General features: G+C 46.0%; 1 protein-coding gene across 1 annotated transcript in view; it reads left to right on the top strand.

Moving 5' to 3' along the window:
- Window positions 1-22395: 22395 nt before the first annotated feature.
- Window positions 22396-25420, top strand: part of LOC146189048 (2-Hydroxyacid oxidase 1-like) — a 41810-nt gene continuing 38785 nt past the window's right edge. Inside the window, exons 1-2 of the mRNA XM_084605168.1 lie at window positions 22396-22402; window positions 24875-25025. Of these exons, the coding sequence (XP_084461294.1) occupies window positions 22396-22402; window positions 24875-25025 (158 nt within the window). The remainder of the gene's footprint in view (window positions 22403-24874; window positions 25026-25420) is intronic.

Genomic DNA, 25420 nt, shown 5'->3' with positions numbered 1-25420 from the left:
AGTGGCGACGCCCACCCCAGGACAATGTGCCCAGCCAGAGCTGCCAAGTGTCTTCACTGTGGCAAGAAGGGACATTTCGCAAAGGCCTGCTTGAAGAAAGCAACGGCTTCCGCTCAACGAAAGGTACGCGTCTCAGCGGTCAACCAGGAAACTGGAGAGCTACGCGTCTCAGCGGTCAACCAGGAAACTGGAGAGACTTTCGTGGGATCAATAGATGCATGCAGAAAAGCGCGATTTGTTCAGGTGCGCATTAATTCTGTGCCCATTTTTGCAAAGGTTGACTCAGGTGCTGAAGTGTCAGTATTACCAGCAACGTTTCCGGGATTACCGTCCCGACTGGTAAAAACCGATGAAATCTTGCTAGGTGCAGGAGGCAGTAAGCTTAACGTACTAGGCAAATTCGTAGCAGAGATCGCATGGAAAGAGAAAACTGTGTATCAAACATGCTACGTTGTCAGTCCGTTACGCGACGTCCTTCTAGGATTACCTGCACTTGAGGTCTTAGGTATCGTGAAATTTGCAGACGCGGTCGAGTCGGGAAACCTGCAGTACGAGACGCGTTTTCCAGAAATGTTCCGCGGTCTAGGTACGATGCCAGGGCAGTACACCATCAGGCTACAGGCTGGCGCTATCCCGCATGCCATAAGCGCTCCACGCAGGGTACCAATTCCCCTGAGGGAGTCCCTTAAGCGCGAAATAGATAAAATGGAGCGTTTAGGCATAATCAGGAAAGTGGATGGGCCCACCGAATGGTGCGCCGGAATAGTTCCGGTAGTGAAGCCCTCAGGAGACCTGAGAGTTTGCGTAGACCTCACTAAATTGAACAAATGCGTAGTTCGAGAGCGATTTACGTTACCAACTGTGGATCAAGCTCTAGGGTCACTGTCGGGAGCGAAATGGTTTTCAAAGCTCGATGCCAACTCAGGCTTCCACCAGGTGCGACTCAGTAAAGACTCGGAAGAGCTAACCACGTTCTTAACACCCTTCGGTAGATACTGTTTCACGCGACTACCCTTTGGAATTACCTCCGCTCCGGAATACTTCCAAAAGAGAATGTCTGAGATACTAGGTGGCCTGCCGGGGGTCGTTAATTTCATGGACGATGTCCTAGTGTTTGGCGAAAGCAAAGCTCAACACGATGAGCGTTTAAGTAACGTGATCACACGCCTAGCAAGGGCAAATGTGACATTAAACAAAGAGAAATGCTTATTCGGGGTTAGGCAAGTGCGTTTTTTGGGTCACATTTTGAATGAGGAAGGTATTCATCCTGATCCAGCGAAGGTCAGTGCTATAAAAGATTTGAGAGCACCCAGAAATGTTACTGAGCTTAGAAGCATTTTGGGCATGGCGAATCATTTGGGCCGCTTCCTGCCACATTTAGCCCAAGTGACTGCTCCCATGCGTGTTCTTTTGCACAAGGATAGGGACTGGGTCTGGGACAGCAATCAGGAAAAAGCGTTCCAAGAACTCAAAGAGCTCATTTGTTCAGCGCAATGCATGGCTTTGTACGACGCTTCGCTACAAACCACTCTTTCAGCTGACGCATCGTCTTTTGGTCTGGGAGCAGTTTTGTTTCAAAAGCAAAAAGACGGGCAACGTAGACCAGTTGCATTCGCTTCTCGTTCGCTCACCAAAACCGAGCAACGGTACTCCCAGATCGAAAAGGAGGCGCTGGCGTTGACGTGGGCAGCGGAAAGGTTTGATGAGTATATACGTGGTCTGGAAGTTGTTTTTGAAACTGACCACAAGCCCTTGGTGTCGCTGTTGGGTCACATGGCAATCGACGCTATGCCCCCAAGAATTCAACGTTTTCGTCTGCGCCTGATGCGATACAGTTTTTCTGTATTATATGTACCAGGCAAATCGCTAACCACTGCTGATACTCTTTCACGTTCGCCGTTAGCTCGTACGAAAGTGGAAAGCTGTTTAACTGTCTCAGAGGTAACCGCTTACTCGAAAGCTTGTTTACTGGGTTTAGAGACAGGCGACGATTTCTTGAAAAGAGTAAAAGAAGGTCAAGCAAACGACGAAGTGTGTCGAAGCTTGCGCACAGTGTGCAAAAAAGGGTGGCCCAGGAAACAAAATGTTCCCTGTTATCTTCTGCCATACTGGCAGGAACGTGCATGCATTACTTTGGTGAACGGGTTTCTGCTCAAAGGTATGAGGCTTATCATTCCTCAGACCCTTCGCAAGGAAGCGCTAAGCAAACTGCATGACGGTCACCAAGGCATCTCGCGATGCCGCAGTGTGGCTAAAGGTTCTGTCTGGTGGCCGGGACTTAGCACTGAGATAGCGTCATTCGTGAAACAGTGCAGCGTTTGCGCGAGGCATGCGCCAGAACAGATCGAACCGATGATTGCATCGCCAACGCTCTCTTTTCCTTGGGAGAGAGTAGGGGTCGATCTGTTTCAAATTCAGGGACAGCAATATCTTGTCGTAGTAGACTATCTTTCGCGATACCCAGAGATTGCCATTCTTCCGTCAACAAACTCTGCTACCGTGATAAGCCGAATGAAAAGCATTTTTGCGAGACATGGCATTCCCGAGTGTGTGGTGACCGACAATGGTCCCCAATTTGTCAGTGCCGAGTTCGAGAAATTTGCAAAACTGTATGGCTTCCGTCATGTCACCTCGAGTCCGAGGCACCCCCAGGGAAACGGGGAAGTCGAACGTATGGTAAAGACGGTTAAGAATCTCATTCTAAAATCGGACGACCCTTACTTAGCCTTGCTGGCTTATAGGGCCACGCCTGGTGTTTTGAACGTCAGCCCAGCGGAGATACTGATGGGTAGAAGGCTTAGGACGAGAGTCCCAATGCTGCCTTCGCACCGCAATCCGGGACAATGCTGTCTGCAAGAAGCGGCAGCCAAGGACCGTAAAGTCAGAAAGGAGCAAAGCCGCCACTTCGACCGACGTCACCGGTCTAAAAATCTCCCAAAGCTGGAAGCAGGTGATGTGGTGTGGGTGACTGATCTCCGTACCAAAGGTACAGTGCTCGGAGCAGCACCACAGCCGCGTTCATACCGTGTTCAAACGGAAAACGGGGTTGAAGTCCGTCGAAACAGGAGAATGCTTAACCGTCTCCCAAAAGACCGGGTAGATAGCGGGAACTACGAATTTCCGGATAGTCAGGAACAGCCCAGCAGGGCCGGATTGGTAACTGGAGTAGACAACCAATTTGACGAAGCTCCGGAAGCTTTGGTGCCTCTAACTCAGACGGAGACTGACGGTGGCAATTCTCAAGCTAGAATTGTAACTACGACCTGATTTGGAAGAGTTGTTCGCAAACCCATAAGGCTGGGCGTGGACGAATGATGCTGGAGTGACTGTATTCTGTCGTGTTTTCTTGGGTGTGTTCCAATGTTATTTTGAAGTGTATGCATGTAAAGTTAATAGTGCTTGAAAAGGGGGATGTGCTGTTATCATCTGTTTTGGTTTGGCTTGGCTTGGCTGGCAGCTGCGACTGCGATAGTGGCGCTAGTGTATCTGTGGCGCAAGTGTGGCGCAAGTGTATAAAAGCGGAGTGCGAGAATAAACGGGGGTTCATTTCGTCGCTTGGGAGCTCGGTGTCTGGACTGCTTTCTCTGGCAGCGTTCCGGCGCGGGTGCAACGGCGCCCCCCCTGCCTGGGCTAACACGACAGGAATCACTTCTTTTCAATGACTGAGAAAGATAATTTTTCGTAGGAATCATTCTAATGCATTCTGTAGTGAACCATGGCTTACGGTATATTTTGTGCCTCTTCATAGGTTTTTATCTAAAGCAAAGCATGTAGGCATGCTTAAACCGAGTCAAGAAAACGTCTTAGGCGTCGTCAGCCGTAGCACACTTAAGCACAGATGGGAAATCATTTTCAGTAACAATATTTCTAAAATCTTCAATCAATTTTTCGTTGGTTTCTTGAACCAAGAATGCTTCACAAGGAATTCAAAAATATTTACATAGTGCACTGGGCTTAAAAAACATAAATATAGGCAAATGATCGCCCAGAGCTGCATTTAAAGCGCCAGCTCTGATGCAGTCTGTGGGATTATTTGTGAACAAAATATCAAGCAGACTTTCCCAGTCACAGTGTATGCGTGCAGGTTCTATCATTGCGTTTCAACAGTGAAATATATCAAGAAGCAAGAACATGTCTTCAGAACTTGAAGTAGGCTAAACTAGGTTAATGTTGCAATCCCCACCGATGATAATGCGCAATTGGTTCACAGACAAAATTCGGAAGCTTTTCCAAGTAGGCAAGAAATTCATCAGTAGTCGCTTCGGGGGAGGGGGGGGGGGCAGTAAATAACGGCAAATATAATTGTTTCCATTGGGGCGTCAGTGTCTCGTAATCCGGTGTAATAGCCGTGAATTCGGGGAGTATATACGTGGCATTCGTTCTGAAGCCAACTTCCTTACTCCCCCACTAGGTCTGTAGAGCCTGTTTAGGTAAACGCTTTTGTAACCAGGTAGAGAAAGGACTTGTTGCGTTTTATAAAATGTTTCGGTGATCGTTATGAATTGAAACCCGACCACGAATTTATAAAGAAATGTAGTTTCTTCATCGTACTTATTTCTTGCACACTGTGCATTAAAATATTGGAGAGAAAGGTGCGTACTGGTCGTTTCGACAAGCGATATCTTGAGTTGTGTTCGTCAGCACAGGTACCAAAGGCGCGATAAAGCTTGAGAAAGGTTCTTAGGCAATATGTTTCCAAGTCACCTTCCAACGAAATGCGGGTAAGGCTTGATGTCCCTGTTTGCCGCGCGAACACATTGCCGCCTTTTGCCCATGCATAACAGCAGCTCATCGTCTTTTTTTTTTTTTCGATTGTATTCCTTAGCAGAAGCTTAAGTTGGCACAAAAATGTTCGTTCGAAACACTGAAGCCTTCGTGGAAAATCCTAGGTCCTCGGCTTTGAGTCGTTTTCTACGTGCCTTGTGAATCACTTTATTGTCTTTGGCACGGTTGTTGAAAATGGCAACAGTGTTCTTGATTTCTGTGTCGTTCCAAACGGGAGCACGGTGGCACACATCGATATCCTCTTGATCTTATAGGCTCCCCACTGCGTCCCCCCCCTTAAGCAAGCATCTCATCAAGGTTTTCATTGTCTTCATACGGCGCACTCTTTATTTCAATATTCTTGTTCCTAGAATACTGATCCTGTTCATTTACTCTTAAAGAGTTGTCACGCACCTAGTTCCTTATTATTTAAAGCTCCTGAAGCAATTGCTCATTAGATTCTTTAAGTGCAGCATTTTGCCTGCTTGTTTCGCCGTAATCTTGCTTCATTTTTTCGCGTTTTTTTAATGTTTTTTAGGCTGTTTTTTACCTCTCTCAGGCTTTCAGGCTTCAGAATAACAATCTCTGTAATATCGGTAAGAGTACACAAAGGCAGATCACTGGCAGCAGAGGCATCACAGATAGTAGTGCAAAAATGTAAAAAAAAAATGACAGCTGAAACCTGCGATTAAGGATGAAAGAATAAGCATCTCTGTTACTCCACCACCAAAGTAACCACGAAAGCGATTACTTAAACAAATCTGATACGAATATTCCAAAAACAACCGCCATATTGACATCCGGCAGGGAAGACGTCCATCGCTGCAATGCTCCCGTTACGTGGAATTACGCTCTCGCTCGCGAGCACACAGAGGGAGGCGTTATCGCGTAATGGCTGGGGCTAGCATGGCTCGAGCGGGAATTTAACCTTAAAATGGAATCTCAGCTGGACTAAACTTTTCAAAGCTCGATACCACGAGGCGTGAAAACCGAGGCAAAGGTCACTCGATCAAACCTTTGTGAATATTGTCCTTTTTTGTTCATAGTTAGCAAGCTCTGAAAGTGCTTGGCATGTTTTTATTGACATACAGCGCTGATAACAATATTTCTACTAAAGTTTCAGTACAATGTTTGCCACTTCGAAAACCGCATCTTATATGCTTTGCATTTTGAGCGCATTTCCAGGATGCTAGAAGATGATGCTTTTTACATATTCCCTTAACTTTCTGCTGGCTTGAAGAAAGGTCTTAAGAATATTAGTAATACTTTGAAAGTACAGTGTAAGTCTATTGTTGGAACATCTACAATCCCAGCCTTACAAATGGAACTGAAGACAGCATATTTTTAACGTGAGGAATATACTAAGAGGGGAAAGTTCTATTTTGGAATATTTGTTGGACCTTTCAGTGTTTACTCGGAGTATATTTAGAATGTTGTAATTCAGATATTCCAAATTAGGGACGAAACTACAATATAATATGAAATCGATGGAATACATGCGAAAAACACTTTAGCGTAACCAACTTTCTCTAAGGGATTCAGACCACTTGCTTCATTCACTGACAGCATTATCCACGTTCTCCCTGTTTAAGCTGATTCGCAATCTACGGCCGTGTCTGAACCTCGGTTTCTCAGACGGAGTGTTTCCTTCTGGTACTGTCCCTCTGCGCTCCATTTTACGCAGCATATTTAGGCATCAGCCTCGTTTGCCATGGAGGGGCAACCATTGGCATCATTGTCCACTTACGATGTAAGTTTTCACGATAGTGATGGCCACCGATCTCTTTCCCAACCTAAAAGCACACTGTCGAGGATATATAGAATTGTTCTCGGTCGTTTTAACTCTTAATCGTTAGCACTCCTTTCTAGGTAAAAATCTCCGGCAGCGTTTCCGGCTTAAACCGTCTGAAGCCTCGAAGCATCAAAACTATATTTGTTGATTTAGACCAGTGTACCAAATCGATGAGTGCTCTAAATAACTTCATGATTCTTTTTTCGTAATACCAATGGTTTCGAGGAGCCATTTCAGGCTAAGATTGGCAAAAACTTGTTTGTCGTTTCATGCACTTCGCTTGAACGTGGATAGGTGGCGCCATGCTACCACCCTGTTTCAAAAGGGATGCTCCTATATTCCGTCCGTCCGTCCGTCCGTCCGTCCGTCCGTCCGTCCGTCCGTCCGTCCATCCATCCATCCATCCATCCATCCATCCATCCATCCATCCATCCATCCATCCATCCATCCATCCATCCACCCAACCATACATACATACATACATACATACATACATACATACATACATACATACATACATACATACATACATACATACATACATACATACATACATACATACATACATACATACATACATACATACATACATGCATACATACATACATACATACATACATACATACATACATACATACATACATACATGCATGCATGCATACATACATACATACATACATACATACATACATACATACATACATACATACATACATACATACATACATACATACATACATACATACATACATACATACGTCCGTCCGTCCGTCCGTCCGTCCGTCCATCCATCCATCCATCCATCCATCCATCCATCCATCCATCCATCCATCCATCCATCCATCCATCCATCCAAAACAAGAGAACACCGACGACGCTGAGCAGTGGTCTACCTCAAGAAAAAGCCAGCGTGCAGGCGCAGGCGTAAAATGCACCGCTCTGACCTGTACTTACCGGATGTCAGTTGAGGATATTTGCAGTGTCCTGGTAAAGCTACTTGTTGACCTCAATTACTCTGGACAACGCAATTTTCCTTAGCAGCGTTCTTTTGTCCCGCAAATGATGTAGCTGCATATCGTAATAAACGTTAACAGCAAGTATTCTGACTTTAAAACCACCTCATTTTTTTGGCACTAAATTGTGGTGCGAGTGGAAACTGGCCGCAAGATCGTCGAACGCAAATAACTATATTCACTGCCTCATCCGTATAGAAATAGAGACCCAGAGAGCCATTAGCAGCTGAAATTGATTCGGTGACCACGTGACCTCTCGATTATTAAATAACGCAAAAAGGAGGCAATGTGCCTTGGGGAATCTTATGTGCATTAATTTAGATCCCTTCATTGCGGCGTTCATTAATGCCAATGTGCCGCTTATTGACTTCAGAGAAAAATGTATATATTTTAGACCTACTGCGGCTGAAATATCCGTTTTGTAGAACAAACATATTTATTACTTGATACCTTTTTATTACAATAGCTATATTTCTACTTTATTTTACAATAAAGTAATATATATGTGCTACAGCAGCCTTATTTATTAAAATGACATAATCCACGCAGTATATTAGATCCTTTAACGAAATGTAATACGTGAATCAGGATAACAAACTACTGTACTAATTTTCTCATGGCCATTCGGGATAGATAAAAATGACAACGATGACAAGAAAAAGGACAATAACTAGCAGCTCTACAACAGTATAATAAGCATACAAGCATATCTAAATTAAAACCCTTAAAAATCTTAAACGATAAAACCGTATAAGGATCAAGTGATAACAAAGCACAAACAAGCAACCTTGAAAAAAGTAAGCAAAGAAAGAAGGGTAAACGAAGCATGCGTCAAGTGCATAAAACGTGGAAATCGTGTCTAGTACAAAATCAATTAACAGCTTAAAAAGGTAAACACACATCACATGAGAAATGACATTAGATGGAAAATAAGGAACGTGAAACGAATGCTTGTGTCTGATGCATAATGCCCGTTCAAAGAAAGGAACGCTGCCATTTAACGGAACTCATTAAAAGCTAGTGAAATGGGCGATTGTTTCGAACTCACAGCAAAGGGTTTTGAACAAATAAAGCACCTTATGAGCTCGTGAATTTCCAGCAGTCAAGTTCATAGGGACCGTCTTATATGACGTCTACTGTATGTGAAACCATTCAGAAGACGTCGAAGTAAGGTCCTCAAAGCAAGACATCCGGTTACACGCAAGTGTGTCGCGTTAATACAGCACATCAACAAGCTTTCGTAAAACAATAAAAGAATAGCAGGCTGACATAACAACTAGTAATGCAGCAAAGGCGGCTAATTAGTTTTCCATAATTATTTTCTAGTCGCTACAGTTAACACTAAACCGACATCAAATGAAGGGGACAAGATAGAGGTTACAAACGTGAACTGTATATTCGTTTTGAAGCTCAGCTTATGGTTGGTTTTTGGTTTGTGCGGTTAACGTCCCAAAGCCACTAAGGATATGAGAGACGCCGTAGTAGAGGACTCAGGAAATTTCGATCACCTGGGGTTCTTTAACATGCACTGACATCGCACAGCACACGGATGCCACATCGTTTCGCCTCCATGGAAACGCAGCCGCCGAGGCCGGGATTCGATCCCGCTTACTTGGGCACAGTAGCCGAGCGCCTTAACCGCTGCGCCATCCCGGCGGGGTGAAGCTCAGCCTATGTATGTACAAAAAGAAGTACATATACACAGAAAGGTAAGCATAATGTAAGCAATAGGTTTTCATAGAATACAAATCCGTATATCAGCGCTTTCTGTCGAAAATACGCAACGGGAAGGGCGAATTCTATTAAATGCATTAGTGACCCATCGATAGTGCTGATGGAGAGCGAGATTGAGTTGGTGTCCAGAACAACGATACGAAGCAATGATATAGAGTTTTCTGGTCCACGAATGTCTATTTTTACGTGTTTCTCACCTTTTGTGCATTTGCTCTTTATTATGTGCATACATAATGTGAGCATCAAAACGAATAAACTGCTGTAAGTTCAGGCTCGTTACCTCTACCGTGCCACTGCCCTATGGCTTCAGTTTTGTGTTAAATCAGCACGCTAATAACGCAACATTTATCTCGCATTCTCGCAATCTGCAAGCTTGGCGCGCTTATCGCCATGAATACCCGACAGAAACAAATCGAAGAAAAAAAAACTTTGAAGGCCACTGTTATTTTCTAACGATTTCTGAGCCTCTACATTCCTGCGTTTCGTGCACATTTTAGGTTGACCTTTTGTCCTTTCCAGCAGTCATGTACTTCTTTATCCTGTATTGCCATCAGCCATCCCAAAGAAAAATATATTTAATTAAGAATATTGAGGGGAAAATTCGTAATGTTTATTAAATAGAAATTTTATTCTGAAATGCGCTCAAAATATATTGGAAATAGCTTTGGTAAATTTCTTGGTGAAGATTCGAAATATATCTTTAAAATATGTCAAAGATGCTACTAATCAAGTACTTTTTGAGAATATTTCAAATGGTTTAAAAACACATTCATATTTAGCACTTCGCAATGAGTTACAAATATTGTTTTGTGACTCTAAAGTTAATTCGTCTGGACAACCCTTCAAGTCTTTTTCAATATTAAAAGTATTTTAGGCCTTTTCGGAAATGATTTACCTGAAAGTATGCTTAAAGCGTATCCCGAATACGTGAAAAATGCATTGTCGTTTCTGATTTGTTGGCAATGGAATCAAAATGTACTTTTGCATATATAAACTTAGTTCGGATAAATTAAAGCCTTGCTCAGTGTTTCCAAATTATTTTTCAAATTTATCAGAAGTTCGAGACTCAAACTTCTCCGAGCAATTCCAAATACATAAAAATACAAAGGTGTTTTAGACTAACGCGTTTATGACACCTTAAATTAGAAATTTCATTCCGCCACCCAGAATGCGGCGCAAAGAATGTTTAGTTAATAAACCTGTTACGAAAATCCCAGAAACCACCGCCACGTCGACGCTCGCCATGGATGAGGTCAGTCGCTACACGATATTAGTAGTTGCAAGTCTCCCATTACTTGACGTTATGACAGTTTTTGTCTGAAACCAAAGTGTCCATATTAACGAGGCACGACTATAATTGCAATTCACCCTTTACTTGACGTTATATTCCTACATGCTCGCACACAGAGGGATGCTGTATCGCATAATTGCCGGGGCTAGCAAGGCTCGAGCGGGAATTTTGCCTTTAAAAGGAACGTCAGCTCGTGTAAACTTTTCAAAGGTTGATAGGGGCGCGAAAATGGAGGCAAAGGTCTCTCAGTCGAACCTTTGTAAATGCCTACTTTGTTCATTGTTAGCAAGCTCTGAAAAGGCTTGACGTATTTTCTATTTTGTGCAGCGTTGATAGCTATATTTCTTGTGCGTTTTCCGCACAATTTTGCTATTTCGAATAACGCATCCCACTTGTGATGCGTTGCGACGGTTTTTCAATGATTCTGGGAACTGCTACTCAACATTTTATTCGTTTACTTTTGCTCGCATGAAGAAAGGTCATAACTACATTAGTAACGCTTTGAAGGCACACGTTCAATCTATTTGCGGAACCTTTCCGATTCCTGAATAACAAGCCGATATGAAGGAAGTCTTTTTTAAGTATCAGAAATATACTAAACAAGAAAACTTGTTTTTCTGCCATGCTTCTTGAAGCGTTTCACATCCTCTGTACAAGAATAACTGTGTATTGTACCAAACCAATCCTTACCTAAAGCCAGAAGGCCTTTGGGGTACAGTAAATAAATACACCAACCCATAAAATATCTGCGATGTGCATGAAACTGCTTTTACAAAACATTTCTATGTGCGTAATGCGGTGTAATAAGTTCGTCGACTTCCTGCCTTTTAGTAGCCAAGTTTTCAATTACTTACCGCGGTAACCTCTAATCAAGTAAAGCATGCCGAATATTATTTGATAATCACGCTGAAACGCACAATAATCTAAATTTGGATAGTAAATTTATTATTTTAAAAATTGCTATGCGAATACTTTATCTAAATTTTGAAGATCCACTGCGAGTACTAGGGAGCGCTTTTCTCAAAAGCATTTTGCTGCATATATCAATGCAACGAAGCACAGGCGCCGTTCGGAGTCCGCGGTGACGCCACTCACCGACACGCCAAACATCAATTCACATTAGTTAAAAGCCTGGCATGTATAAGTTGGGCCGGTTCTCTGCGGCTAATCTAGTCATATCGTATTTAGTCGTAAACATTTGGAATATAAATGCGACCTAAAAACGTTAATGAAGACGCTGCCAAAAGAGCTTTCTGAGTAAGCAGAAAATACATGATGACCAATTAGGCCGTACAAAGGAAGATCGAAAATGTACAGGTGAAGCAAATTTCCGGTGCCGATGAACTGATGCCTCTGTGCAACGCTATCGATTTCAGGAAGGCGTTGACGCACGGCGCCCACTTGAAGTTAGCGTCTCAATGCTTCTCAGTTTACCGCTATGAAAGACACATAGTTCATCGAATACGCTCCCCGCTGTTTCTTCATTTTTCTGTGTATTATCAAAAACATGATAGCCAAAACATTCCTAAAGCAAGAATAAGCAAGAGAGCGTGGCTCATTTTTCATTACGCAAAAGCGGCAGCCTCGCGGAGAACTCTCCGCTTTCTTCCTTTGGCAATCGCTCTGGTTCAAACGTTTGGTATTCTGTCGTTCTCAACGTAAAAATCAATCACTTCTGTAGCTCGAATAACAACACGGTGGGTGCTATCTGTTACTTCGGTTAATGTCCTTATAAACATATCTAGAATCTAAAAAAAAAGTTGCAGATGTAAACTAGACATGTCTGCCACTTTAAACGAGTGAGCACAGTGTTCATCCTCTGGAAGATTGCAGGAACGCAGCACTGCCCAAACGAGAGCACACGAAATTCGTAAAGCCAATCTTGTGTGATGAAGGCAGTTTTCTTCCGGTCCCTCTCATCAACTTTACTCTGCCAATAGCCAGTTCTGAGATCGACTGAAGAAAAGTACTTAGCGTGTCGAAGTATTTTCACTGAGTCATATAAGCGCGGTAGTGGATAAACGTCTTTCTTCGTCAGGCTAATTAGCTTTCAGTAGTCGACGCAGAAGTGCAGTGCTATCTTTTTTCTTGGTGAGGATTGCAGGAGACGACCATGGGCTGCTTGCTGGTTGCATGACTGCATCGCCCAGTCGGAAAAAAACAACAGAAAAGTTTGTGATGTTACGACAGAATTTCTGTGCGGTTTTCGACGGGAACCTGTTGTGACAACAGAGCATGCTGTGGTAACATCAGAAATTTCTGTAGTTACAACAGAAAAGTGCTACAGAACTACAGACAACAGAAATATACTGCAGAAAAACTACAGAACTACAGAAAAGTACTACAGAACTACAGCAAAATCTGATAGTTACGACAGAACTACAGGATATTTTGCCGTAATTTTGACACAGTTCTGTAGTTTTTTTGACTGGGCGGGGAGCGTTTCTCGGACTTACTTCCGGATAGCGTCTCTCTCGCGAGGAGATACAAACTAGGCTTGCTGATGGATGGGACGAACCCCTTCATGAGTAATAATCCAGTGTTTCAAGATGGGGGGGGGGGACGATTATCGCACTTTAGAGGACGACGTGAAACATGCACCAAACTTAAGCAAGAAGTCCTGCAGTTCCCTCTTTTCAGCGCGCGAAAGATCCGGATTTATGTCAATGCCCTAGACTGCATCTTCTTGTACTTACGGCGTGGTTGTCTCGCAAGTGAAGCTTTGGCCTACTGCTTGAACGGGGTCTCCGTACGCTATGGCGGTTTCACACCACAGATGGCGAGGCTTACTCCTAAAATTTGTTATGAGCTCTTCTCTATAATCGCTATGAAATATCTCAAGACCAGGTAGAACAGAAACGCATAGAGCAAAAGGAGAGACACTATTGGCTCGGCAATTCTCAGTCCTTGAAATGGCTTGTCGCAGGTAACACTCGCGAGGATACTGGCGCGTGGGGGCACTGGGGCGTCATCGTCGGCGATTCGCAGTGAGAATCGCAATCAGCTAAGCTCTGGCATTTCTGTCACTATCTCGATGAAGAACATTATCAAACGCAAATCAGTTGTGGCACCGTACTAGTGGAGAAAATCAATACCCAGGATAACATCGCGAGAGCATTTGCACTGGGCAAGAAATGTCGCAATAAACGTGCAGTCACGCTCTGTAACTCGGACCGTACACATACCACGTGCGACATGACCTCTTGCCTTACGTACGTGGGGCCATTCCAAGGCGTGGTCTCTCGTTTTAGGGCTTTCGCCAGTCATCCGGTAAGAATAGAGTAATCTGCCCCGTTGTCGATTAGCGGGGTGACATCCTGTGCGTCGACCGGAACAGGGATGTCCATGGAGATCCGGTCACTTGTAGAGGCCGCCGATGCCGAATCGGGAATAAAGTGGTTTATTCGGTGCGGCGGAGAGAGCTGTTCGGCGATGCGGTGATCAGCTTACGAGGGATTCAGGCGGTATGAAGACTGGAGATGTTCAGTGATGTGGCGGTCAGTTTCAGTGCCATTCAGTTCGTGCGGCGGCAAGAGATGGTCAGGGTTGCGGCGGTCCGCTTCAGAGTGATTCCCTTGGTCGGATGATGAATGCTGATCCCCCGGCGGGTGACGTACTCGGCACTTTTATATGGCCGCTCATTGTACCTTGGACGAGGGCTGCCGGGGGAAAAGACGCTGAGTTCCAGCTCGCGGTTGGGACTCCGCCGGTAGAGGAGACCGGCCGTGAGACAGGGGTAGCAGAGAGGCCGTCGTCGATCTGGAGTAAGCCAAAGATGACATTTACGGGACTCCTGGTGCCGCTGCTCCCAGCAGGATGCGCTTGAGCAGTGTGCATCACAACCAGCGGAAGAGTGTAGGTCGGTGGAGCAGAAAGTGGGGCAGGACGGTGCAGTATGTCAGCAAAGGTCACCGGCTGAACGGGTGCCAGTGGACTGAGTGGAACGACTGGTGCCTCGAGTGCGCGCTAGACTTCTCGCAGATTACGCTACTCAGGGAATCCACAAAAGGGGGCAGAGATTCTTGAAAATTCTGGATCTCCTCGCGGACCATGGAGCGGATTAGTTCCAGTAGAGCACTTGGATTGTTCAGAGGGTCAAAGTGAAGTTAGCCCAAGATGAATAACGTGGACGCTGGGGCCCTTTGCCGGGCGTACTGGCTAGATTGCTGCCTCAGTATTTTTTCCATAAGGAAGTCGTCAGTCAAGAAGGCCGCGACTCTGTTAGGTGGGTTCCTGATAAGTCCGCAAAACAACTGCTCTTTCACGCCACGCATCAGATGCCGCAATTTTCTTCTGACATGGAAGGGTCTGTGCGATAGCAGATACGCGTTACATCCTCAACGTACTTTAATTGCGACTCAACCGTTTGGGAGTCGGATGCGCAATTTCAGACCCCGCTCTGCATTCCCCTGGAGATCGCTGCTGGCGTAAGTGCTCAGGAGCTGACTATGAAGCCCAGCCAGGTGGACAGTGCGGTCTCACAATTCTCGAAACACATCTGAGCCACGCCCTCAAGGCTGAAATATACGTTCCAGAGTTTTTTCGGGTCGACTCAGTTGTTAACTGTGGCGACCCTTTCGAATTGAGCCAGTCAGACATCGGCATCTTCGAATTGGTCACCATGGAATTGCTTTGGAAGGCGAGAGGTCCGCAGAGTGACGTAGGCGGGAGCAGCAGAAGGAACACTTGCGGTATGAATTGGCTTGTACGTTGCCTTATCTGCTGGAGCAGTCTGCATGGGCATGCTCTCATGAGAAATGGCCTCGGGTTACAAACCTCGAAACCTACAGCTTTTACGATGCAAGGGGGTGGTCACAAAAGCTAGGCGGGTCGCATTTTCTTTCCCAAAAGGGAGCATTATTGGCACCTCGACCCAAAGAGCTTCAGACGTGCGAGCAGGCGCTTTGCGAACGCGTAGTGTCATGCAGGCGGAACGCGTTCTGCAAATCTTCGAACAAGGTCCAGCCCGAGCGCTCTCCACGCACCAACAACCAAATTGTCGTTGTTGCGTCCCAGCTCCAAGGCTGCGAGGTGCTAGGCATGTGACAATATTGCCGCGATGATTTCAATCATGTTCAGGTTCCTCACATATGCCTGAAATAATTTCTTTTTTTGAGTGGTACTTTGTACAATTCGCAATATTGCCGCGACACCTTTAAAACTATATTTGTTTTTTTTAGCAGCAGCCGGCAAGCGACCTTATCACTCTGGTTCTGGCACGAGCATCAATTCTGTATTCTGTGTCATTTAATGCTCAATGTCGTGAAACGCACCTTTATCAGTTCCTTTGTCGCGAAAGATGCACTGCGATCTGTCGCGAAAATTCCAGCCACTCGCTTATCTTTCTAAAATGTTCCAGTTTGTACTAGTGACAGTTTCTGACGTTATCTAGTTAGTTCTGAGCCGCCTTTAAATTGAGGGTTGATGTGTGCGACAAGCATTCTTAGTTCGACGATCGACGAGCACATTTGTTGCTCAATTCTTTTGCGGGTGCTAGTCAGCCCAATAGAGAGTTTGTTCAGTGCAATCACCGACTCTTCAATTGTGTCATCGACCTTGTCACAACCACGTGACATCTGGTGGAGATGCTGCCCTTGATCCTTCAAGCGAAGACCTCAGCCTTGCTCCTGTCCCTCTGTGGAACCAGCGTACAGGTGACTGAGCCAGCCGCCGACTCCCAGGCCTGCAACCCGGACACGGTCTGCGGCCACACCAAGTTCGACTCCGGAAGGCATCAACTTTGAAAATGTTCCAGTCAACAGCACCAGTCGTCTTCGTGCAGCCCCAGGAGCCCTCAATCTTCCAAAGACTGCCCAGTGAAGATGCGGAAGACTGGATGGACCTTTTCGACCGTGTGGCAGAGTTCAACGGTGGAACAAGGGTACTTTGTTCTTCAAGGACATGCCCGAGTTTGGTTCGAAAATCACGAGACGTCTTTAAAGGATTAGGAGACAATCAAAGCAGAGTTTTTGATGGCATGTGCAAGTTCTGCCAGAAAATAAAGAGCTCAGGCCCTCCTCCAATCAAGATTTCAACTCCCAAACGAGCCCGTCCTGGTCTACGGTGAGGTAATGAAGCGCCTCTTTTGCTGCGCCGACCGTTATATGACCGAAGGTAAGAGAGTGAAATTTTTTGCGCGAGGCGTTAAAGAGTCTCTTTTTTGCAGGGCTGGTCAGACATCTGCCAAAAACCGTGGAAGAATTTGAAAGTGGAGCGTTGACCATTGAGAGGAAGATGGATATCCGTATGCACCTCTACAAACGACCGCTCCAGCCGGTTTACGCAAGCCCCTACATCAGCGCATCTACGAGCGGAGATAACCTTCGAGACCTCATCCGGGAGATCATGCGCGAAGAACTCTGCCGGTTGCTACCGCCATCCCAACAACCCCAGGTGGCGACGCTTGAGGACATCGTCCGTGAAGAAGTCAAGCAGGCGCTGAGCGTTCCTCAAGCGACGGCTGCAACAGTCCCAGCACAAGAGGCAACTACGCTGCTGCATTACGTCGCCCTGTGCCCCGACGTGATAACTTTCCAAGCCATCGCCGCTACCGTCCTGTTCCTGAAAGCCGCCCTTTAGCCCCCGCCTGCCAAACCTACCAACAACCTCTAAGCCCCAGGAAGTCGACATCTGGAGGACAGCGAAAAAACGGCCATTATGCTCCCACTGCGGTGAGGCCGGCCACATACTGCGCCACTGCCAGCAGCCACGAATCGGTCACCGCGGATTCGCAGTCGACGCTCCACGACCACGCTGAGGTGAACGACAGCAAGGAATCGACAACTATCTGCTTATCGGTGAGATTGCGCCACTAAGCCGCCAATTCAGGTCCCCATCGCCGTACAGGGCCCGCTTTGCGTCGCCATGCCGTAACTACTATGAGAGTGTGCGCAGAAGATCCCCAACCCCGCGCCGCGGAAACTAAATAGAGCAACTTTGGAGGTGAGCTTGCGTGACGGCGAAAACACGAAGATCCTCCATCGTCGATAAGTGACGATGACGCAGCCAGTAAATCGCTGATACACAAGACGACAATGTCGACGAGATCACGACCAGACTTCAAGTTGACATCGCCGCCCAGCGACGTTACGACGGTGGGCTCCGGCCGTGACCTAAGCACGAGACGAAGCAGAGATCGAACACCGAAGCCAACGTGCAATACTAGGACGCGAACAAGCGATCTTGTGGTCGCTGTCGACGGATGCACGGCTACCGCCCTAGTGGACACCGGTACCGACCACTCTGTCATCAGTGGAGCTTTCGCCGCCCAGCTCTGGAAAGTGACAACCACCTGGAACGGCTCGCTAATCTGCACCGATACCCGCCGATACAACTAACGACGACGCCGCGGACAGCACTATCCAGGAGACCAAGGGTGGGTTTGGACTGCAGTTTGCCGCCGTGGACTAAGTGTAAAGTTACTGCGTCGATACTTTGGGCCATACGAAATCCTTCGCCGCGTTGGACAACTCGACTATGAAGTCATTCCCGACGGTACGACAGCATCACAACGGTGACGCGCGCACCCGGAAATAGTTCATGTTGTTCGTCTGAAACCTTATTACTCGCATTAAAGAATTTATGGTGTTGAAATTTTTAATGTCTAAGTTGCTTTTTTTACTGTGGAACATAGTGGCGGTGTATTTTTAAACGGGGGAGTAATGCCGCGAAACCTTTAAAACTGTATTTGTTGTTTTTAGCTGCTTCCGACATGCGGCTTTATCACAGATTCTAGCACGCGTATCACTTCTGCATTCTGTGTCAGTTAATGCTCCATGTCGTGAGACGCATCTTTATCAGTTCCTTTGTCGCGCAAGATGCATCGTGATCTGTCTCGAAGATTCCGGCCCCTCGTGTATCTTTCTATAATGTTCCAGCTTGTATTAATTACATAACAAGGCGGAGACTTGGGCGAGTTGGAAAGCATTTGAAATCATCTTTTCTCATCATCATCATCATCATCATCATCAGCCTGATTATACCCACTGCAGGGCGAAGGCCTCTCCCATATTTCTCCACTTAACCCGGTTCTGTGCTAGCTGCATCTACTTGACCCCTGCGAACATATAACATAGGAACATATGAGGAACATATAAGAACAGGACGGAGCAGCCGTCCTGTTCTTATGTGTTCCTCCATCTAATGTCCCTTGTGTGTTAAAGAAGCGCTAGAAAAGATCAGTATTATTTACAGTTTGCGATGTTATCTAGATTGTTCTGAGCCGCCTTTAAATTGAGCGTTGATGTGTGCGACACGCCTTCTTAGTTCGACGATCGCCGAGCAAATTTGTTGCTCTCGCCACTGCCAAGTTGCTTAGTTCTTTTGCGGGCGCTAGTCAGAACAATAAAGAGTTTCTTCAGTGCAATCACCGACTGTTCATTTGTGTCATCGACCTTGTCCCACTACGTGACAATATGTTCATATCGTAAAGCAAGGTAGGCGTGTACCTTATATAACATTTTTGTGAATAACGACGCGTTACCTCGGCCTTGTTTTTTGTTTCGTTTTCTCTGCAGATGCAGCTGCATTTTTATTGCTTAAAGGGACACAGCAGCGCTTTTCAAATATGCGAATACAATAGATTTTTGATGTAGGTTATTTTTGTTCATGTATGTGAAGTTATTATTTCGATTATGCATTAAACACCGGCGCAATCGCGGACTGAAAGCGCGAATTTCAAACTTTCCGCACCCTGCGCGACGGCTACAGTGCAGGAAAGCGGGGAGACAAACATCTGCTTCTCCGTCCGTTGTTACGTCACTGTGAGGAGCCGGAATCATTCACAGCCTACGGAGGGCGCTTTAAGCATGCGCTGTTCCTCGTCTTGTGTGTTTTGAGGGACGTACAAAACACGAAAACTTAGTGTTGTGCACCTGATACAACTCTGCATGTGTTCGGATGCACGAACAGCTGCGTACGCGACGATGTAATCTTCCATTGTGTTAAAAGCTCACGGCGCAATGCGGCGTTGCTGAGAAGAGAGATAAATTCAAGCCGATCAAAGGAAACATTCTATTTGAAGCATTTTCGTGATTGTGACTGCATGCAGTTTGCTCCTAATGCGATTTTTGGCATGGTTGAACCATGTCGCGGAACCTTCTAAAATATTCGAGACAGTCACCATTTCTTAGCACCGCGATTATTAAGTGAAGAAAAGAGAGGTAAGGCTTGTAATTCATATTTCCATTACTCCCTGACTATTAGGTATCATATGCATGTGAACTCTTACGTTTAGCATTGATTGCGATCCGTGCATGGAGTGCAGTCTCGCGATGGGACGGACAGACAGCATCGGCGCATGGTTGTATTCGCGTGACTCTTTTGTTTTTCTTCTTTTAATGCGAAAGCATTCGCATTGTTCACAGATTTCTGTCCACAGACCACGTCACCAAACTTATGTCCGCAGAAGTTGTGAGTAACTGAGCAGTGGTAGAGATTAACGAGTGGTAAAGCAAAGCAGCTATGGGGGCTAGTTGGTTTACCATTTGAAGTATTTTCGCACTATGATATACATAGATACACAAGAAAGGATAAAACCACGTGGTTCCTGCTTTCTTGTTTATCTGTGTATATCGTAGCGCGAAAATTCTAGAAATGGTTAACGAGTGGTGTTCACCGATAGAGGATAACATAATGGTGTTAATAATAACACCTCACAATCGTACAGCCATTCCTCCGCCTCTGCGGAGCCTCCTCGAGCTCAAACCCCTCCCACAAAATATGAATCTGAACACCACGAAGGCGTCGCGAAGCCCGTGCCTCATATTGTTCCAAGCAGTACTCTACATGCCATGATATCATTACATGGATGCCTCACACAATCCGGACATTCCTCACATCTGCACTGCTATGTTCACGGGCATTCGCCGCTCAACATTCAATGCCGCCTCCATCCACTGTACGAGCATCACCGAGGCCGAATGCTTGGTCATTACACTCGCTATTGCACAAATCAGTCAGGTGCAGACTCAGCACACCACAATATGCACAGACTTTCAAACAGCATACACATATCTCCTGCGAGGAACCCTCCCGCGCTCATCTGCTCAAATATTATCTACTCTACCTACCCCTCCCGATCCCATCACCATCACATGGGTTCCTGGGCACGAGGATATCGGAAATCAGCGCGCCCATGCTTTTGCCCCAGAGCTAAGCTTCTGGGCGCCGGTGGATAGCCTTCCTAAACCTTCATTATACACCCCCATCGAACCTCTTGACTGCACTACAATTGTTCACTATTATCGTCGTTGCCGTGTCACGCACCCGCCACCACATCACACGCTTTCTCACATCGACAGCACCTCCTGGCGATAACTCCAGACACATTCGTTCCCATCTCCTCCATTTGCCCACATCTTTCACCCCACGGACTTCCCCCTATACTGCAGCACATGCAATGCCACCTCACCCACCCTATACCATTACTTATGGGAATGCCCACATCCCATCCGCGTTCCTCCCGTCAAACACCCCACCCCTTCCTCCTGGGAAGGTGCCCTTCTAGCCACGCAACCTGCAGATCAGTTGCGGCTGGTCGAGCGGGCTAAGCTAGAAGGAACAGCCAGAGGGCTCCTGGACTAAGAGGTCCTCCTGGGTGTGTTTACATTTTTTTAATTTAAATAAAGTTTTTTCTCCTCCTCCTCCGCCCCTGACACAACGATGTCACCAGTGACGCCATCTCGTTTTGCAGCGTGATGCTGCTGCTCTAACGATTTAAGAGGGCCTCCTTGGGCTAAGAGAAAAGCTCAGAAATGAAGCCATAACAAAATATAAATAAGTAAAGAGCACCACTGGTCTCGTGTTTTTCTTTTCTAGAGAATGCCGTGATAATACATGACTACGAGAAATAAAGTTTCCGAGCAAAGGGTGCACTACACAGCATAGCTACAAGACAAGCATATGGCTCCCGTGCAAGTGCTGCGAGGGAAACACCAGATATCCTTTCTTCATACAAAAGCCAGCTTAAAAATTAACCTTCTCTCTGCAGCCGTACTGTGGCGTTTCGAAGCGCAACTCTTCATTGCCACCACCGGCCTGTGGCCACTGGAGCGGCCGCCGGACAGCGAGAACGCGGCACTTTCTCTGCGGATCCTAGAGCCGCGGCAGTCGGACGTACCGAGGGCTTTGAGTTCGTCGGCCGAATGCCTAACCCGATTCACTTAGGCAAGCCATGCTGCTGCTGAGGATGCTTGCTGTGTTGTTGGCATGAGAAAGAGCAGGATAGAGACAGCCAAACAGCAATGTTGGTTCCCTGCCTAGATTTCGTTAACCATGGGGCGGCAGGGCCGTAGCCTTCTCACGATTCACTCACAACTTTCGGTTGCAAACACCATACAGTTCACGCTGCAGGACACTTGCAAGGCCGGAAAACTGAGCACGTCATACATTTATCAGGCGGAAACAAAGCGGGTGGTGTCATCAAGCATTATGCATTCCTTCAATGCATTTTGTTGAAAAAAAAATAATTCCAGTGAGCAGTGCGCTGTACACTTTCAAGGTCGGAAGCCTGAGCACGTCATGAAGTGAACATGTGGAAAGACACCGTTTTGGGTTATCATAACGCGTATACGTTCCTCGAATACACACCATTAAAAAAATCCCAGAGCAAGCAGTTCCTTCGAAAGTTGCCGGTTTGATAAATGATGTCATTGTTTGTCCCAGGAGTAAAGCGGTAATGGCAACTATTTAAGCCCGCAATTTACCTTTCTTCTTTTACAGCGTAAACATCAAAACAAATGTCTCGGAATATCTGGCAGTTGTTCGTTTGGAGCGCCGTTTGGGCTGCCACGCCGGAAACAATGGGCAGTAAGTTTTGTTTCTCTCACCCAGTTTCGGAGCGAACCAAGATGTGTACTGCATGCTTTACTGCACAGAATGTCTGGTCTTACGGAATGTCCAGTAGCCCTTTCTTGCAGTGTACATCCTGCCGTTGAGCTGCATTTTATTAGCTTTAGTAGAAGACTATAGGAGACAGCCGCATTTTAGAGTTTTAAATAAACCGCACCGTGTAAAGCATATGACAAATTGATGTTCCGTAGACTATACTTTGTGAAGCAGTTCATACGAGACCAGTTTGAAGCGTCGGACATCCTCTACACCAGCCTTTGTTTCACGCAGAGCTTCACGCGTTTGCAACTTAGACGCCGTGTGATGCCATTGTTGTGTTCATAGGCAGTTGAGTATTTAATGTCGAGAACAATGCTCTCCTAATTCATGAATAACTGTGGCTTGGATTTTCGCAAACTTATATTCGGTGTCAGTTGCGCGTGTGGAATAAAATACGCGTATGGGCAATGTGTAAACCAAAAAGCAAGTGTACATCGCTGACATACGAAAATAATTATGAGGTAGCCACGAAATTGGCTAAGTACCAGTATCGCGAAATCGGCGCAAATTTCCGTCTAGTCAGCGCCGCGCGAAGTAGGCTTATGCGTGGCGTCGCATAGTGTGTTCCTGTATATTGCAGAAACGTCAACTTTTACGCACGAGTAAAGCCCGTAGCTATGCGCAGCTCGGCGTCACCACTCCTCAGCATTCTGCGGCTACGGTAACTCACCCGGTTGAGAAAGTACTTGTCCTCTCCAGAACTAACTGCCGCGCCTAACCAATGACGACCCGCGACTAGTCGGGTGGAAACGAAAACGCTTGCAGAAAAAAAAATGTAGGCGCACATGCGCACTTTCCTTGGCACGTTGTAATGAGTATGTGAATCTATTTTATTGTCCGACAGAAACGGTGTTCTCTCTTACCCCAGGCCTTCCCCTCTAGAGAAGAGGCGCCTTAGGGCAGGTGGGAACCCGCTTCAAATGCTGGTCAAAATCCTTGGAACTCAGCGGCTTCTTCAGCCAATCGAGCCGCTAGCAGCTGATCGCCCGGAGTTGGGCTTTCCAGCAAAGCTTCCCAGGCTTCTCTACTGTCACTGTTGTTTGCCCTGCCTGGGGAATACAAACACTCCCATATTATGTGGCTCAGGGTAGCGCTCTCCCCGTAAGCCCTGCAGCTTTCATCTTTAAAATCTGATTATATTTCTTGAAGCCTGGATTTGGATAAACAGCCTCTTGCAGATGCCTCCATTCCGTCATCTCTTTTCCATCTAGTCTTTTCTGGTGGAGGGGGTAGTTTCAGTCGCTGCCTTCTATATATTGCACTTTGTAACAGAGAGACTTGGCACGCTGTATTTATTGAGGTCGCGTCACTTTAGCTAGCTAGCCAGCCAGTGTTGCTGCGGGTTAGAAGTTGCTACGGCTCAGTTCTCGGAGTACTCTCGCTGCTCTGCAAGCCCGCAGATCTGCGAGGGAGCGGCGCTCGTCTAAGGGACAGCCGCATCATGACTCTGTAGATGTCGGTCCGCGACAGTGCCCGGTGAAAATTTTGGTATTTATTTGCACTGGCTCTCTCATTGACTGCTTGGTGTTATAAAGACTCTACTTAATTGAAAGCTTCTTTAGTTGCGTGATTTACAATGCCTTTCTTTGAACCTAATTGTCTGTGTATTTTTGTTATTGTGATTTTTTATCAAGGGAGCTTATTGACAGAATCAAATAATGTGTACAAACACTGTTTATATCACCTCTCTGTGTATAAAGTGTTTTGCTGGGTAATTCTGACTGCAACCCTTACTCTGGCTTAACTCAGCGAAAGCTGGAAACCTAACTGCCACACCTTCTGTCAAACTGACTTCTGGATGAGCTTGCCAAGCAAGTCGGCGGCATCTCGTTTGAGACCGGAACAGCTATCTCCACACTCTCTAAGAATGTCTGAGAGTTTGCGCACTAGAAGTGGCGCATCGGTAATATATTATAATTATTAACGGGTGACACCCACGAATTGGGCTCAATTAATGACAGAGGGAAGTAACAGATGTAATTTTGCCTATATAAGAAAATTGGCATCCTGAAGAGGTTTTCTCCATTCTGGAGAACCGGAAATGGACGCGGAGTAAGCAGCTAGAATGAGTTGCGTAAATTAAAATAAAGTTCTTGATCTGTTCTCTAGCTGACATTGTACATGATGTTCAGCGGTTCGGAAAGGTGCAGTGTATTGACTGTGCCACACAGGTCGCGAATTGCCAAGATGTGATGCGTGCGCACGATACACTAGCACTGAAGCCTATCATAGACTAATTTGTAGTAGGTGGAAAGCGACTTTTGCTGCCTAACAGACATTTGCGAATGCAAATACATTGCGCTATGCAAGGTGTACGGAACAATCTAAATCAAATGATATCACAAAACATTGCAGCTGGTGTTGAATAAATCTCGCGCTTGAAATCTGCAGGAGAGCTCACTTTCGCCCAGGAAAAGGTAGTCACCGTGGACGACCTACAACGCTTGGGTGTGCCAAAGCTGAGCAAGGCAGTGGCCGACTACTACCAGAGTGGCGCTGACCAAGAACAGACGTTGAGGGAGAACGTAGAAGCATTCTCAAGGTGACGTATTTTGAAAGTATAACCGCCGTGTTTCCTTAATGAGGCAACAGCGATTCGGCAAAAAATATTATATAGCTTCTCTAGAACGCAGTCTTCGAAGGGGTATGATTCCTTCTTGATCTTTCAAGACGAATATATTAATGTCTAGTTACACCCTTGATTTGGTTGTTGGTTTAGGATATTCTGCCCCTAACAACACTGCAACTGACAATATGACTTTAACTAGAGCGGCATCCTATTGCGAAGTGTTAGAGTGTTTAGATGCCGAAGCCGTTTACACGTTTGTAAATTAAGCAGTGTCATTTCATTTTATCTGGATGCACAATGTGAGGCTAGGATGCATAGTGAGCACGATGAGGCACCATCATGATGAGCGTAACTATATCAGTAAGTGT

This window comes from Amblyomma maculatum, chromosome 5 (genome assembly GCF_055883805.1).
Source record: "Amblyomma maculatum isolate TAMU_Amacu chromosome 5, ASM5588380v1, whole genome shotgun sequence".
Lineage (NCBI taxonomy): Eukaryota > Metazoa > Arthropoda > Arachnida > Ixodida > Ixodidae > Amblyomma > Amblyomma maculatum.
The sequence above is the reverse complement of the archived record's forward strand: the minus strand, read 5'-3'. Positions and strand labels throughout refer to the sequence as shown.